The 16,700-nt window shown below is 40.2% G+C and overlaps 1 protein-coding gene across 2 annotated transcripts in view; it reads left to right on the top strand.

The window, feature by feature from the left end:
- itgb1 (integrin subunit beta 1) overlaps window positions 1-16,700 on the top strand; it is a 29,406-nt gene that overhangs the window by 11,230 nt on the left and 1,476 nt on the right. Inside the window, exons 2-16 of one of the 2 annotated variants that reach the window (XM_022754030.1) lie at window positions 4,480-4,546; window positions 4,946-5,031; window positions 5,904-6,123; window positions 6,211-6,381; window positions 7,831-8,069; window positions 8,366-8,521; window positions 8,628-8,723; window positions 9,256-9,345; window positions 9,602-9,742; window positions 10,735-10,937; window positions 11,041-11,279; window positions 11,411-11,633; window positions 12,984-13,219; window positions 13,435-13,601; window positions 16,282-16,359. In XM_022754030.1, the coding sequence (XP_022609751.1) occupies window positions 4,480-4,546; window positions 4,946-5,031; window positions 5,904-6,123; window positions 6,211-6,381; window positions 7,831-8,069; window positions 8,366-8,521; window positions 8,628-8,723; window positions 9,256-9,345; window positions 9,602-9,742; window positions 10,735-10,937; window positions 11,041-11,279; window positions 11,411-11,633; window positions 12,984-13,219; window positions 13,435-13,601; window positions 16,282-16,359 (2,412 nt within the window). The remainder of the gene's footprint in view (window positions 1-4,479; window positions 4,547-4,945; window positions 5,032-5,903; window positions 6,124-6,210; window positions 6,382-7,830; window positions 8,070-8,365; window positions 8,522-8,627; window positions 8,724-9,255; window positions 9,346-9,601; window positions 9,743-10,734; window positions 10,938-11,040; window positions 11,280-11,410; window positions 11,634-12,983; window positions 13,220-13,434; window positions 13,602-16,281; window positions 16,360-16,700) is intronic. The other variant, XM_022754031.1, reaches the window with a different exon arrangement.

Below are 16,700 nucleotides of genomic sequence, written 5' to 3'. Positions count from 1 at the left end.
GGGGACTGTTGCAAATTCTGTTTTTTGCAGCTTTGGAAAAATAAAAAAAAAAATGGCCAATGCCACTGCAAAAGTCAGTGTACTTAATTTGGAGCCGGGACCCAGTGGAGTGACAATTGTTTCAGTGGCATTGTTTTTTTTTTTACTAGGTATTAAACCTTTGTGTACCTTTCTGTTTCACTTTTTACCAGTGCATTAAACTGTATTGTATAATGATTCAAATCTCATTATGTTTCAGCCAAGAAGGATACATCACAGATTTACTAGCTTCTCACTGGACTTCTACACAGTCCAGCTGAGAAGTCATGTCATCCTTCAAAAACTGGCATAAATACCCTTTTAAGGAAGCACCAAGTTCACTGGACGGTCACTCACATATTTATCTACCATAAAAAGCAGGTTGCAAACCATGTTTTGTCTGCCTGCATGCGTCTTATTCTACATCGTACATCTTCTCAGCAGTTTTCTGCTTAAATGTACCAATTATACCTCATCTGCAATATAAGGATCTGATAAACAGCAGGATTTAGTTGTCATACCATATCAAGGCATAAACACACTTCAGCATATAAAGACGTGGCTCACTATACTTTTTTCCTCCCAAAATTGATCAAAGTAGAGCTGCAAGTATTAATAAATTAGTCGATTATTTATTAAGCAAAATAACCTAGTATTCTCTGGTTACAGCTACATGTGAGGATTAGCTGATTTGCTGTGTTCTGTATCATTTTAAACAGAATATCTTTAGGTTTCAGAGTGTGATATGCATTTTTCACAATTTTCTATTATTCTATATAGATAAAGAGAGATGGATAGAAAGAGTACTTTATTGTTGCAGTGTTACAGCAACCACTTCATGTAAATCACAAAAACAATGAGGTAGGTAAATAACAGACACTGCAATTTTCTAAGGGCTAAATTCTATATAATATATTAAATAAAGTAGAAAAAATAAATAGAGAAAGTAGAAAAAATAGAAAAAAATCAACCCATAGCTATACTGTGTGCTGTATATACACAATACAATGGTGGTAATATTATACACTGTACATTAGTGCAAGTCAGGTGTATATGTATCGAGAGCAGAACTTGAAAGAGCAGATTAATCAGACATTTAACAGATGTGATACGTAATGTGATAAATAGTCCAGCACTCTGTCCCCTCCCCCAACACAGAGGAGAATCATTGAACAGTGTGATGGCAGCTGGCAGGAATGACTTCCTGTAGCATTTTGTGTCACAGTAGAGCTGAAGAAGTCTGTTACTGAAAGTGCTGTGATGTTTGACCAGTAAGCTGTGGAGGGGATGCTGCACAAACATCCATGGTATTTGTGCGGCATCCTCCTCTCCACAACCAACTCCAAGGGCTACAGAGAAGTCCACAGCTCAGAGCCAGCCCTCCTGATCAGTTTGTTCAGTTTGTTGGTGTCACTGGCTCTGATGCTGCGGCCCCAGCAGATTGGGGCAAATATACTGCACTGGCTGCAACAGACCAGTAAAAGATCTGCAACATATTGCTGCGCATATTAAGGGACTTAAGCTTCTTCAACAAGTAGAGTCTGCTCTGTTGTCAAAGTGGGCTCCACCACCTCCTCCAATAATGGATATGGTATTTAACATAATCCTGGTCGTCCGCAACCATCTCCTTGGTCTTGGCCACATTCAAGTCTTCAGTTGAAGACTTCTGCAGATGACAGGAGTCAAAGCTGTACAGAAAGTCAGTTATGTTTAGTTATATACTTTAGTTGTTTACTGATTATTAAGGATCAAATCTATGATAAAAAAAAATGATAATCATTAGATTAGTTGATAATGAAAATAATTGTTAGTGACAGCTCTTGATCACAGTTTTTGAAGGCCAAACAACTGTCCCATTGGTCTCTGTTTTAAAACAGAGAAAGCTGGAGCAGACGGGTACATTTGTCAAATATAAAGTTTCTGATGTGCGTAATCACTGACAAATATGAATCGGCTAGACCACTGGTTTAGATTATGTGTTAAAAATAAATAATGGCACAAATAGTTGGACATCATTTTTACGTCTAAAATAGTACAGGTAACCAAAACCACATTGTGTTTACGACTTGTGAACTCTGAGATTCAGGGGCTCTTGAAGGCAGTTTAACATCCTGATCCCAGCTCTCTCTTGGCCTGCTCTCTGTCCTCATCTCTATATTTTACCATGGTGTTTTTTTTTTTGTTTTTTTTTTTGTGAACATTCCTCTTTGCAGCTGCTAAGCTTCACGGTATAAAGACAACATGGCTGTTTTTCTAACTTGACACCTCTCTGGACTTTTATAGACGTAGTTTGCATTTGAATGTTTCCTTGGAACTGCAAAATGGAGCTGAAGTTGAAACCCCAGCAGGAATGAAAAGGAAATAGTGTGGTTTTGTTATAAGAGGAATGTGAACTTGAATTCCTTCATTTCAAGCTCTGTGTTCACTTTAATCACTTGCATACAGTACATCTACTGTGCTGTATCACAAACTCTCACAATGTTCATACCTGTCTCACACAGATCAAATACATTTTGTGACAGCTTTATTGAAAGTCTGTTTGCTTCAGTTTGGCAATGGTGCTGTGGCAGAGCCAGGTTAGATGTGGTATTTAAACACAATATACGCACACTAACACACACAGCACCCATGTAAAGCAGCAGAGATTGAAGCCAGTTGATCTAATCTGGGGGGCTGTAGACAGGCCATCTACCCCTGTGTGTCTATATAAACGGACACTGCCCCACACACAGGCACTCAGGAATGCATCACTCAACACCACATACACTGAACGTCAGAGCTTCCTTTACCACAGTGTAAGGGAACGCGGTCTTGTAATGCAGCTTCTGCGAATAGCCACAGCCACTGTGCTAAAAAAGTTAACACTGAAAAAAAAGGTTTTGTCACTTTATCGCCGTCTGCCTGGTTCTAATTTGAACCTCGTGCTTTAATATCCAGTGTGGCAGACATTAGCTACTGTGGAGTTTCTATTAGAAATTACTCCCATGAGTTTCTGATTCACAGTCATTCAGGATACTGCTTTTACGTTCCATATGTTAATTAGATTCTTCACATGCTGTTCCCTTGCTGGCCAGTGCACCTTTATAACATCAGGTCATTAGTGCCGTGTCTCTCTGTGGGAGCCTTCGCAGCTGTTGCTTATTTAAAATATTTTAAGGCAGCAGCAGTAATGTAGAAATTATCATTTTTTTGCCATGCAAGTATCTATGGATCATGGTGTCGGCGGTTGGTTGGCCTTCGGTCAACTGAAATATCTCTGAAACAGTTCAATAGAATGAAATAGATTGATATTTTCCCCTCTGGTGACATTCATGATCCCCAAAGGGTGTAACCTACTGTTTGTGATCTCCTAACTTGTTTTTGGGTTTCATTTAACAGCACCAGCATGTCACAGTTTTAATTTATCTTGCAAAATATCTACTGAATCAATTGGCACAAAATTTTGTGCTATTCATGGTCCCCAGAGGTTGATCCTCTGACTTTCCGTAGTGTGTGATTTGAAGTGAAGCCACTTTGGTCTAGACCGAAATTAAGTCTGCAACTATAGAATGGATATCCATAAAATGTGGTACAAACATTCATGTTCCCCTTAGGATGAATTGTTTGTCCATTTATTTGGTTTGTGACCAAATACCTGCGAAACGATGACAGTCACACCCGCTTTAGTTATAATTTTTGTTTAGTGCTAATTAGCAAATGTTAAGCCAAGCTGGTTGATCACAGAAAACATTATACGTGCTAAACATAAGCATGTTAGCATCATCAATGTAATCATGTTAGCGAGCTTTAGCTCAAAGCACTACTATGTCTAAGCACAGTCTCACGGAGCTGCTACCAGCTGTACACAGTCACAAATCAGCCGTTAAGTACAGAGAAAGGCCCTGCAGTCCCCGTATCATTAGTAAGTCATGAGCTTTGCATTAGGAGTAGGACAAGATGTATTGATATGGCTGACCAAAAGGCCTGTGCACAGACAAGGGATCAATATACATGAAAAAGAGAGGGGGTGACTCGAGGGAGTCAGTGCTATTTACAGTAAAAGGGGTTGTGGGAAAAAGGAGCCTGTAGTCCAAGCTAGGGGCAAGTTGATGTTACTGTGTGTGTGTGTGTCTGTGTGTGTGCATGCATACATACTTGCGTGTGAAAGTGGTCTGAATTGAATTAGCTGACTGAGAATAGCTGAGCCCCTGCCACTGGATAATTTATTACCTCCAATTATAACCAAGCCATTTACGATCTTTCATCTCTGTGACTCTCTCGCTCTTCTGGACCCTTTTGTCCTGGAAGTTATGAATTTAAGCATTCAGGCTAGACTACCAAGCGTGCCAGATATTATTGTTAACAAAGAGACACAGACACATAGTCACAAATGACATATTGCTGTTCAAAACAACAGTGGCTCTTTTTGTGTTTTTCAGACCACAACACGTTAAAATGATCTCTTTTTGTGTGTGTTTTCAGATGGACCTGAAGCTGCTCTTGCTATCCACATTGTTAGGAGTCTTTTCTTATAGTAACGCTCAGAAAGGTAAGAGTCTCCATTTCGTTAAAACAGTATTGCCTTACAAATTGCTGTAACATCATTATTCTGTCGCATGATGTCATTTCGCTGATGTCAGGTTGCATAGCGAATCTACAGTTTATAATGATGTCTCCCTCCCTGGAGAGCGAGGCCAGCTACTTTAGCCTAATGATGTCTCTGATCAGGGCCAGTGGAGCTACCACCTCAGCATCACGGAGCATAGAGGATAATGGAAAAGACGGAATATTCTGTCTCTGTCTCCAATTACCATTGAGCCACACGGTGTTCCACATGAACTGATGTGTAAACATGTGGGGCTTAACAGGCTGCTTACTTTGCAGGGACGGCGCTGTACCACTGCTCGCTCTGATTCTGCCTCCTCCTCTCTCTTTGTTTTCCATGCAGAGGGGAACGAGTGCATCAATGCCAACGCCAAATACTGCGGGGAGTGCATCCAGGCCGGAGCCAAATGTGGCTGGTGTAAAGACCCAGTGCGTGAATCAAAGCTGTCAGCTATATTCACTGCTGAGATACACAGTTTGATGATGCCAATAGGAATAGAGCGATAGTAAGCATATAGTTTAGCTGCAGAATCATTGATTGATGTATTTTTGTAGAGTAACTGATGAATTGTTGAGAATCTGAGAAAAATGAAAAACAGCCATCACAGTTTCCCAAAGGCCAGGGACATCTTCAAATAACATGTTTTGTCCTAAATTGAAAAGTATAACATTTCATTTTAGACACTTTTCACATCTTATTTGTAGTATTTTTGCTTCAAACATGACTTAGCGATTAATTGACTAACAAAAATCGTTGTCAATTAATTTTCTGAGAATGTTATCAACAAATTGGCAAATTGTTTCTGAACTAACCAGCTATGAAATGATAAAATGACTGTCATTGATGATGCAGGCAGATTTACTCCAGCTCTAGATATGTCAGGTCCAGCCCTGTCCTGTCTTGACTCCTGCAATTTTATATTTTCCTTTCATAAAGTTTGAGAACTTGCGAGAAACAAGGCGGGAGAATCCAAAATATCATTACTTTTATGCACCAAAAACACTAGGTCCTAAACAAAAGTGTCTTTTGTTGCACCCTCTCTACCATGTCTTGCGCCCAATGCCTCTAGATTGTAACCCAGGCTTTATGTTGTAAATTTGTAGTCTCCAAGCCCTGAGATAATCCTGATGGCATCATCAAAGTTACTTTTTCAGAGTTGACACAGCTCCTGCAGAGCCACAAAAGATGTTTTATAACAGCTTTCAAAAACTGTGTATTACTCCTTATGACAAATAAACAGATTTTCACTTATAAAATTGATGGACTTACCCTTTAACTCTCCCTGTGTTGCTGCTCTTAGAACTTCCTGAAACAGGGTGAAACCGTGTCGACCCGCTGTGACGAGCTGCAATCTCTGATAAAAAGGGGCTGTGATGAGCAGATGATCGAGAACCCACATGGGGAACGGAGGATCCTCAAGAACAAAATGGTGACAAATCGCAGAAAGGGACAAGATAAACTGAAGCCAGAGGAAATTACTCAGATCCAGCCCCAGAAACTCAATCTCACCCTCCGATCCGGTAAGGTGCCATTCTTTCTGAAGACATATTTAGATTCATTTACCTCAATCACGCTCCAGAGTTTTTAATTATGGTCACTTCATGTAGGTGAGCCCCAGACATTTGACTTGAAGTTCAAACGAGCAGAAGATTATCCCATCGACCTGTACTACCTGATGGACCTGTCCTACTCAATGAAGGATGATCTGGAGAACGTCAAGAACCTCGGAACCAGTTTGATGGTGGAGATGTCAAAGATCACCTCAGACTTCAGGATAGGTGAGGAGTTTCATCATTGGATGTGATCATATTTGATTTGTTTCTTTCTGGGGAAAAGAAATGAAAGGTTTCCTTTGTTATGTTTTTTTATTTGGTTCATACAGCCGCCTCATACAAGCAAAAAAGGGAAACAAGTTATAAGGGGCTAAACAATAAATATAGAAGAAAATTTTTTTTTTAAAAAAGGTTAAAACAGAAAATCAGTAAGTAACTATTTAGAAAAATAAAACTGCACAGAAGGCAAAACGTGAAAAAACAAAGTGCTTACAATACAAGTGAGTTTTTAACAGCTTTTTAAAACTGTCCACTGACTTTAGGCCTTTAACTAAAAGTCACAGTGTTTCTATACTTCCACTGCAAAAAAAAATTGAAAAAATTCAAACTGTTTTGGGGCCATTTCCAGTTACCAGTTCTTCAAACTGAGGTATGAGATGTGACTCAGCAGCAGGTTACAGGAGGATGGGATGTAAGGCAAAGATACTGCATCAAACTTTGTACTCCTTCTGAGTCATACCAGCCAAATCTGACCACGCAGACACGATATGCAAATGCTTAGAATCCTTTAAGGGGTTGCCATTTCTGATGTTCACTGTAAATAAAGATCCATAAATCAGCATCAGTATTATAGAAAAGAGACATTCCTTATAACTCCAGAACCTCTCTGAGAATCATCAGGATTTAAAGTTTTTTTCAGTATCAAAATTAATCAGTGATAGCTGTTCGAACATCTGTGGCTACATCGCAAATGGGAACTCCTAACGGCAAATTCAGCATACTGTTAATAATGCCCATTTGCCAAAATGTAAACAAATATAGGCTATAAAAACAGGGCTCAGTAACTAACTGTCTCAATAGCAACATTATACTTCCTGTTTATAACCCTCAATGCCCCCACATTTTGGGAACTGTTGTTGTTTCGAAAATTAGAGCATGATTATCCCCCAAATAGAGGTAAGACAAAGAATAAAAGGACTGACAAAATACATTAATATACATTTTTCATGGATACTGTTTAATGCTTTCCACAAGCTGTGTACAAACAGACATCTCAAACAATTTTAATTTGAGACTTGGGGGTGGTGTTTTGGGGGTTCGGGTGGGGCAGTGTGGGATGGGGGCGCAGTTGTGTCATGTTTGTCTTAAGGTGCACCGTGTCACACTTTTAAAACTCCTGTAGTTGAGTAACCGACTTGTATTTTCAGGCGTCTTGTTGTGGGTATTTAGTGCCACCCAGGTTTGAATGACCTTGGTCTGACCTGCACAAACAAACCAAAGAAGTAAACACTTGAGAGTTTGTTGACCTCCTCAGAATTCATGCAGTGTCAGCTTACCCTTACACCAGACACCCAAACCCAGGCTCTTTTGAAGCCTCTACCCAGTACTTCACCTACTGACACTTACTGTGTGCAAGTGGATGAAAATAAAACTGACTCCATCTGTGTTTCAAAGGTTTTGGTTCCTTTGTGGAGAAGACGGTCATGCCATACATCAGCACCACCCCGGCCAAGCTGCGGAACCCATGCACAGGCGATCAGAACTGCACCAGCCCCTTCAGCTACAAGAACGTCCTGAAGCTGACCAGCGATGGCAAGAGGTTCAACACCCTGGTCGGCCAGCAGCACATCTCTGGAAACCTGGACTCTCCTGAGGGGGGCTTTGACGCCATCATGCAAGTGGCTGTGTGTGGGGTAAGCAACAAAAAAAATGCTTGGAAATATTTACACACAGGTTCACAATTCAAGGTAATTTTTCCACTTGCTTGGAGGTATGCAGCACTAATAAATGTGTTTATGTGGTGATGTGTGAAAAGGTGTTTTATGAGTCCTGTCTTTACTAGGTGATTTTTTGGATGCTTAGATAATCAAAAGTTTATGTGTCACATTAGGAGTAGCTCATAAACCTTCTTAGTCTTTACAGTGCTGATATAAAACTGGTAGGAAACACATTTTACTAATAATTTGATTATTTCTTTCTCGTTGATCAGGACCAGATTGGTTGGAGAAATGTGACTCGTCTGCTGGTCTTCTCCACCGATGCCGGCTTCCACTTTGCTGGAGATGGCAAACTGGGCGGCATTGTGCTGCCTAACGATGGAAAATGTCACTTGGAGAACAACGTTTACACGATGAGCCACTATTATGTAAGTGGTTCAATGTTGTTGCAACTGATTTTTAAAGGTTTCTTTCTGGGTAAAGCTTGTGTTGACAGTGTGTGACTTCTTTTTTCTCCTCCAACTTCTTTTTAAGGACTATCCCTCCATCGCTCACCTGGTCCAGAAGCTGAGCGACAACAACATCCAGACTATCTTTGCAGTCACAGAGGAGTTCCAGCCTGTTTACCAAGTTAGTTCCCCTTTAGTCTCATTTTGAAAAAGTATTTACAATCCAAAACTCTTACTTCATTTTTTTTTTTTTTTATCCCATTCTTTTTGAGCATACTCCTCATTCCTTCTTTGTGCATGTGTGCTTTTGGAAGATGCCCAGTGTGTAAAAATATCCACCTGGGCTGATACATCTGCTGTGTTAATGGAAGCCCTGATTACTTCCTTCTGTCATACTGTTGCTGTTCTGGCCGGTTTAACCCAGCTCCATCTGAGTCTGATCAGCTCTTTTATTATGTCTGCACACAGTAGTCTCAATATGCCTGACAGCGAAAAATCTCAGTTGAAATTGGTGTCGATTTCATCTAAATCTGGAATGAAATAATTAATCCAGAATATTCTTGGGCTCCAATGTGATGCCTTTGTGTTGCAGCTGGTAAAACATTCTCTCAAAGTTTTCTTGGTCCTGTGTTGTTGCTAATGGAGATTCCAAAGATCATAAGATTAGCAGAGTTTTGATAAAGCTTTGTTCTAAACTTCTCTCCTCTTCTCAGGAACTGAAAAATCTGATACCAAAGTCTGCAGTGGGCACTCTGTCTGCCAACTCCAGCAATGTAATCAACCTTATTATAGACGCTTACAATGTAAGTACACTGTTGAGATTGTTCACTTTAAGCCTTAGTTTGGTAATAATTTTACTCACATACAGTAAACGACATTGAACTATTCAGTCCTCTCACTGAGTTGGAACAGGCAAAGGTTTTTCTAAAAACATATTCTCATTTAATGCTCTGTTAAGCCTTTGTGTATCATAAGCTGTCAAAATAAAGCTACTAGATGACATTCTAGTGCAGGAACTAAGAACTAAGAACTCATGTTGTTATCTTTTGGTTTTGGCAGTCTCTCTCCTCCGAGGTTATTCTGGAGAACAGCAAGCTTCCAGAGGGCGTGACCATAGCTTACACGTCCCGCTGTAAGAATGGGGTGATTAGTGAAGGCGAAAATGGACGCAGGTGCTCCAATATCTCCATCGGAGATGAGGTGAGGAATGGAGAATGGCTCTGATGAGTAGCTGATGATTAATCAGTTGTCAACATATACAATACAAACTCCTGAGTTTTTGCTGCAACCGTTTTATTTTTCGTTTGGTTTAATCAGAAGGTTATGATGGCTAATGTTAGCTAATATTAGCAAACTTTATGTAGATATTAGTGTGTCACAGACATTGCTTAGTTGGTTTGTTGATTTAAATATACTTCTCAGTATGTGCTACTGTTAAGCTTCATTATAACCTTTACCATTTTCCTGTAATTGTTTCTTTTGGTCTCTGTGGCCACTGTTCAGCTAAAGTTACTGCTTTAAAATGACATGCGTTGTAGTTCCCTGCAATGAGCGGTTTCTCAGTATTACACAACAGGACTCGTAGTATCCTGCAGTTTGACATGTTAGAGATAAACTTTATATTGGCCGTTAAGAATTCTATTTTCTTTATTTTGGTTTTTGCATTGGTCATAATTGCAGTTCCAAGCATCATTGCAACAGTCAGTTTTAAGTGGACTTGTCTTTCTTCCTCATTGTTGTGCACCTTGGCTTTACCTATAGATGGGTACTCACATCTCTGCACACACATCTTGCAATGACATAATGTGGAAACCCGACAATTACCTTAAACACCTACAACCTTAAAGGTGCTATATGTAAGTTTTTGCTATTGTTACTTAGCCAACGTTAGCATAGCTATTTTCTTACCAGTCTAGAAGTAGCATTGCCAATGTTGACTCTTGTTTTGCTTTTATTTCTATCACTTTCTTTCTGCTACTGAAGTTAGCATGCTAACCTTGTGTTGTAAATCCAATGATGACTGAAGCTGTTGGTAAGCGACTATCATCAGCACCGTGTTCACCAGCAGAGAAAACTTACATATAGCCCCTTTATTTACCCCTTTGTTTTGACATTTCCACAGACATGCTACAAACTGACTATTTTGCCCACTTTCCCCCAACAATTCTTTTCCTTTATTGCCATGTTTACAGGTCACATTTAGCATCAGTGTGACATCTAAGGGCTGTCCGAAAAAAGGCAAGCATGAGACCATTAAGATAAAGCCCCTGGGATTCACAGAGGAAGTGGAGATTACCCTTCACTTCCTCTGTGAATGCGAATGCCACAAGGAGGCTGTCAAGAACAGTGAACTGTGCCACTTTGGTAACGGGACATATGAGTGTGGAGCCTGCAAGTAAGTAAACTAGCCAAAACCTTCAAGTCTCATATTCAGTCTTCAGATTTCGGCTTTAGTCTTAAGAAACACTTCAGAATCACAACCTTTCTCTTCGTCTCAGGTGTAATGAAGGACGTGTGGGCAGACAGTGTGAATGTAGCAGCAACGACGTGGCTACAGAGGACATGGACCGGACCTGCCGTAAAGACAACGGCACTGACATCTGCAGCAACAATGGAGACTGTGTGTGCGGCACTTGTGAGTGCAAGAAAAGAGACAACCCTGAGGAGAGGTACAGCGGCCAGTACTGCGAGTGTGACAACTTCAACTGTGACCGCTCTGGAAACAAACTGTGTGGAGGTGAGTGTGTCAGGACTACTGGTTCTCTGAATTGAAGTTCATGTCGGCAGTAAAGGTTTTTAAATGCTACTAGGAGGATGTTTAGAAAGAGAAGACCCATTAAAGCTTTCATACCTTTTTTTCATTCTTAGGGCACGGACGCTGTGAGTGCAGAGTGTGTGTCTGTGACCCGATGTGGACCGGAAGCGCCTGTGACTGTTCTCTGGACAACACCACGTGTATGGCTAGCAACAAGCAGATTTGTAACGGCAGAGGAATATGTGAATGTGGCACCTGTAAATGCACCGACCCCAAATTCCAGGGTCCCACTTGTGAAACCTGCCCTACCTGTCCAGGAGTCTGTACTCAGCAGAAGTAAGTCTGAAATGACGACATGTCAATGTAGAGATACTTAGTTTGGCATGTATTGCATTTTTTGATGTATACTCAAATTTGTCTGTCTTTACTTAAATACCATATGTACTGTATGTTGAACAAGTTAGGGTTGCTTTAATTGCTGCTCTCCAAACTGGCCAGGAAGTGATGCCTTCATTGAGCAACTATAAAGGAGGGGAAAAGCCAAAGGTCCAAAATTTGTCTGAAGATAATCTGATATTTCCCAGGAGTCGTATGTAGGTTTGTTGCTGGGGCACAATACCAGTAATAAACCTAGACATGACTGCCAGGTCACAGATACCCGCTCATTTTGGCTAATTCGGACAGCTGGCAGCTCATATTAGTTTTGGCTGAACTTTCAAATGTATTTTTACAGAACAAGGACTGTGGAGTATGTCCCCCATCGCTCACACTGTAATCATTCCAGGATGGTATGGCTTCATCGCCATTATGGGACCTCAAGTCTTTCAACATACTGTGCATATGACATTTTACTGAGACATAGATGTGAGATAGTTGAGATAGACTTGATTCAGTAGTTCAAAACTACCCCTAAACCTTTATGCATTTACTATGATACACTATGTACTTGATAGTTTGTATTGCTGGGAAGAAAATATACAAAGGCAGGCCACAGGGAGAAAAATCAAAACTTTTAGACGGTTTGACAAATCCCAATATTTCTCCAAAACATTTGAAAAATGTGTTCACATCAAAGAAAAAATATATTTAGATATTTCTTTCTTTCCTCTAAAGGTATCTAGCTTTATAGATAGTTTTGGTTATATTAGTACCAGTTTGGTGATATGTGTATATGATAGATCTGCCTCACAGACATGATACACATTTTAGATTCAAGGTCACTTAAACTTTCAGAGGATATAATTATCTCTCATTTCCAAGCAAATTAATGTCCAGAAAATCACTTTGAAATCATAGAAAAGGGATGCTCCTCATAACTCAAGAACTTGCCTAAGAATTATCACTAAGAATTATTTTTAATTAGTGAAATAGAGTGATCGTTGTCTGTCCATCCATTAATATATTGCAAACAGGAACTAATTCGGCATACTTCTACTGGTACTGAATTACCAAAATAATTGCAGTTGCAGGATGGTTGTCAGTTTTGTCTGTGGGGGAGACCACAGTGTCAAACTTTGAAAACCCTTGGTCAAGAATAACAAGACATATCTCAAGACAAGACAAAAATCTGCATAATTAGCTACAACTATAAAAAAGTGAGAATGTTTTTTTGTAATTTGTGTGACCCTTTAAAAGCAGAAAAAGTGAAAGTGCTCATTACTAACAACAACACTGCATTCCCTCCAGAGAGTGCGTCCAGTGCCGGGCTTTTGGCACAGGTGAGAAGAAGGACGTGTGTGAGCAAAAATGCAGCTACTTCAACCTGATTAAAGTGAAGGACAGAGACAAGCTGCCCCAGCCCAATGACGCCTCTTACCCAGTGGTGCACTGCAAGGAGAGGGATGCCAACGACTGCTGGTTCTATTACACCTACGCTGTCAACAACAACACGCAGAAGGAGGTCCATGTGGTCGACACGCTGGGTATGCAAAGAGCTGGGCTAACATGAACCAGGGTGTGGAAGGTTGCTGTTACAGAGAGAGCTAATTACAGGGGTTGTGGTGGTAGGGTTACGAAAATAGGCGATTTGTTTATTTATGTACAGCTGTGTGATGGTTTGTTTTTTCCACAGTTTTGTTATTTTTGCACTGTTATTTGAAGCTGCCTGAACACTCTTCTGTACCATGGTGTGTTTCAGACTGCCCCGCCGGTCCTGACATCATCCCAATCGTAGCAGGTGTGGTCGCTGGCATCGTCCTGATTGGCTTAGCCCTACTGCTCATCTGGAAGCTGCTGATGATCATTCATGACAGAAGAGAGTTTGCCAAGTTTGAGAAGGAGAAGATGAATGCCAAATGGGATACGGTGAGTGCTTGGAACTGTAACCATCTCTGTAAAAGACGAGTCGGATAAATATCTTTTGTTTTTGGCTGAGGTTTGTTTGAGTGATTTCAGTGTGGAAAACAGGTGTTGTTTGGCTGCAGAGCCAGTCACTGTCAGGGAATTAACTTGAAAAGATCATTTGTTGTTAGTAGCAGCAGATGAGATTCACAGACTTGATGATATCATTTCAAAGTGTCTCGCTCACATTCTCTACAGTCTCACAGCTGCAGAACCAGCATGGATCTGTTGCTTTTGAATGGCGCTCAAAATAAAAGGGGAAAATGTCAGAGACTGGACTTTTTTGGGAATGTTATGCACTCTGAGCATAGCTGGATTTTTTTGTGAGGAGTGGCCATAGCTCCTCCCCTCCATGCTTCCTCCCCTCTGTAGCATCATCAGCCAACATCAATATGACAGGAAGCTGGAGTTCAGTATAACTTTATGTGCGGTAATATGCCTCCACCTAGTGGCGGTACTGTGTCACACCCACAGTGTGTCTGGGTTTGATGTTGCAGATGCTCCTGATCAGCACTGCACCCACTCTGCATGTTTAAGTCTTTCTTATTACCATGGGCAGGGCAGCCTATGGCTAAAGATCCCTTTAATTTTGAGAAATGAGAAACTCCGACTGACCTGGGTTTCCTGACAAGATAACAAGGCAAAGCAGCCATAAGGAGTTTCAAAGACCCAGCATGAGCTCTGTCATGTCTTCTCTTGCGGATGCGACCCTGCAGTCCTCATCTTTTGCCACCAAATCGCAGGAGCTGCAACTAGTTGTTAAAAGTAAAATGTGTCACAACATACCATAAATGAAGCACTGTGGTCCTACAGAGACTCCCCGGCCAACTGATCAAATTCTCCAGGTCTAAGGGAACATGGGTGTTTGGTACAGACCCCAGCAAATCACATGATCATCATTTTTATATATTTTTTTACCATCCCCACTAAAATTGTGACTCATCGCAATCACAATGTCAAAATAATCGCTGTATGATTTTTTTTTTCCATGACGTTCAGTGGGGACCACAAAACCAGAGGCTCTGTTTGAAGTGTTTGATATTAGCACTTCTTTTTCCAAAGTAACAGAGCTCAGTCATGAGCAGGGATCTCCCAATCAGGTTACTTTGCTCCTGATTTCATATTTATTTCTGTTAATTTCCCTAATTAAGCAACTGCACAGGGCCCACTTAAGTTTCAGGAAACATGGAAACAGTTTAAGTACAACAGAATAACTCTACATTAAGAAAACACTGTGTAACCTGCACATACAGTTTCCTTTGATGACATGATGATTTACAATAACATTGTATTATATCTTCAGAGAGTTGTGTAAAGTTGGACCCCTCAAGGCAGGAACATTTAGAAAGGTTTATACAGCCACTGAACAGAACTTGAGATTTCAGGTTCAGCAAAATAATTTAAAAATAAAAATAGTTTAAAAGTAAGACAAACACTTACTATTGATGATACAAAGGGTGGGGTGAATGAGCTGTCATACGTTTATCTTTCCATGTCTGTGCGTAGAGGTCCACTGTCATTTAATCTGTCCATGAGGGTTCCCAGTTGAAAAAAAGTTTAATTATACAGTGCACTAGATCCACATTTCGATATCTTCATCCACAATAAAGATCTTTCTGAAAAAAGCTAAACAAAGTTTTTTTTTTACTGTTTTAAGGTTTAAAAATGTTGTTAAGAAGATAATTAGCCCAACTCATTAGTGATGTGCAATACCACTGATTTCCTTTCCGATCCGATACCAAGTAATACCCAGGCTGGTATTGCCGATACGGATAGGATACCAATAATTTGTACAAAAGCTTAATATGTTCAGAGAAGGGAAATAATAAATCGGCTATAACCATTTCAAATAAGACATCAGGTTGCTCTTTCTTATTCTTTAATAATAAAGAAAAATACATTCAGTGCACCATTCAGCACTTTCAAAAGATCAAAACAAGATGTCCTACAGATCAAGAAACTTGGTTGCATGTTAATTGACACTTCAGCATCTGAATCAGGCTCCCTTGAAAACGCTTACCTCAACCTTTTTACAAAACATCCCAGATTCACATTTTTTGTCTGAAGAAGTTCCACACACGACTTTGTTTGTGTTCGGCCATCATCAATGTCAACACTCTGTTCAGTGGCTCATCTATTTATAGAGCCGTAGTTCATGACTATGACAGACGGAAGAAGAAGTAGTTCGTATCAACCAGGTATTATTTAGACTAGATCCGGGTGATAGCGTTGTTACTTTCTACTGTGTCCCTGTTGATGATAAGAGACACAGTTACCCCAAATTATAGAGTTAAAGTATCGATCTTTTAATGTGAGAATCGATCCTAGAACAGAAACGTTTGGAATCTGAAGTAGTGATATTTCAGTATCGATCCGCACACCACTACATCTCATACCTCCTGTGTATGTTTATGGAGGTGGAAGTCATCAGAGATGATGAACCTGGTGTAGATAAATTAAAATCTTTTATCGGAAGTCTTACACTGTTCAGGGCATCTGTTACTATTTTTATCCTCATCTCTTTGCCTCTGTTTCTTCTCATTGTCTTTCCTGCACCATTCCCACTTCATTTGTGCTTTTCTTCTCCTTTTATGCTTCCTTTGTCTGTGCTGAACTCTATCCTGTCCTCATTCTCTACCTGTAGCAAGAAAACCCCATATACAAGAGTCCTATCAATCAGTTCCAGAACCCAAGCTATGGACATAGAGCTGCTGCCCTTTAAGTTTGTATTTCTTTTCCTTTCCACTTGATTTTCCTGCATGGACTGTTTCTGTCTGCACTCTCTTGCCTTTCACCGAGTTTCAGTTTCTACATGTCTTCTATAACGACAAAATTAAATTCAACAAAAAAGAACAGCAATACTGCCTTCATACTGCATGAGTGTGCACAAAACCTGTTCAGTGTTTGAAGATATAAAATATCTACAGGCTACAAAGACAAAAAACCCTTGTCTGGTAAGTAATATATTCTAAAGAATATGAGGCCTAATTTGTGAATCCTAATATTTGGTGTTTTATCACAGAGGCATGACTGTGTGCTGAGTGTGATCTCAATGATTATTAC

The sequence above is a fragment of the Seriola dumerili genome, unplaced genomic scaffold, assembly GCF_002260705.1.
Source record: "Seriola dumerili isolate Sdu_G_001 unplaced genomic scaffold, Sdu_1.0 BDQW01000216.1, whole genome shotgun sequence".
In the NCBI taxonomy this organism is placed as follows: Eukaryota; Metazoa; Chordata; class Actinopteri; order Carangiformes; family Carangidae; genus Seriola; species Seriola dumerili.
Note: the sequence above shows the minus strand (reverse complement) of the source record. Positions and strands in the feature narration are given on the sequence as shown.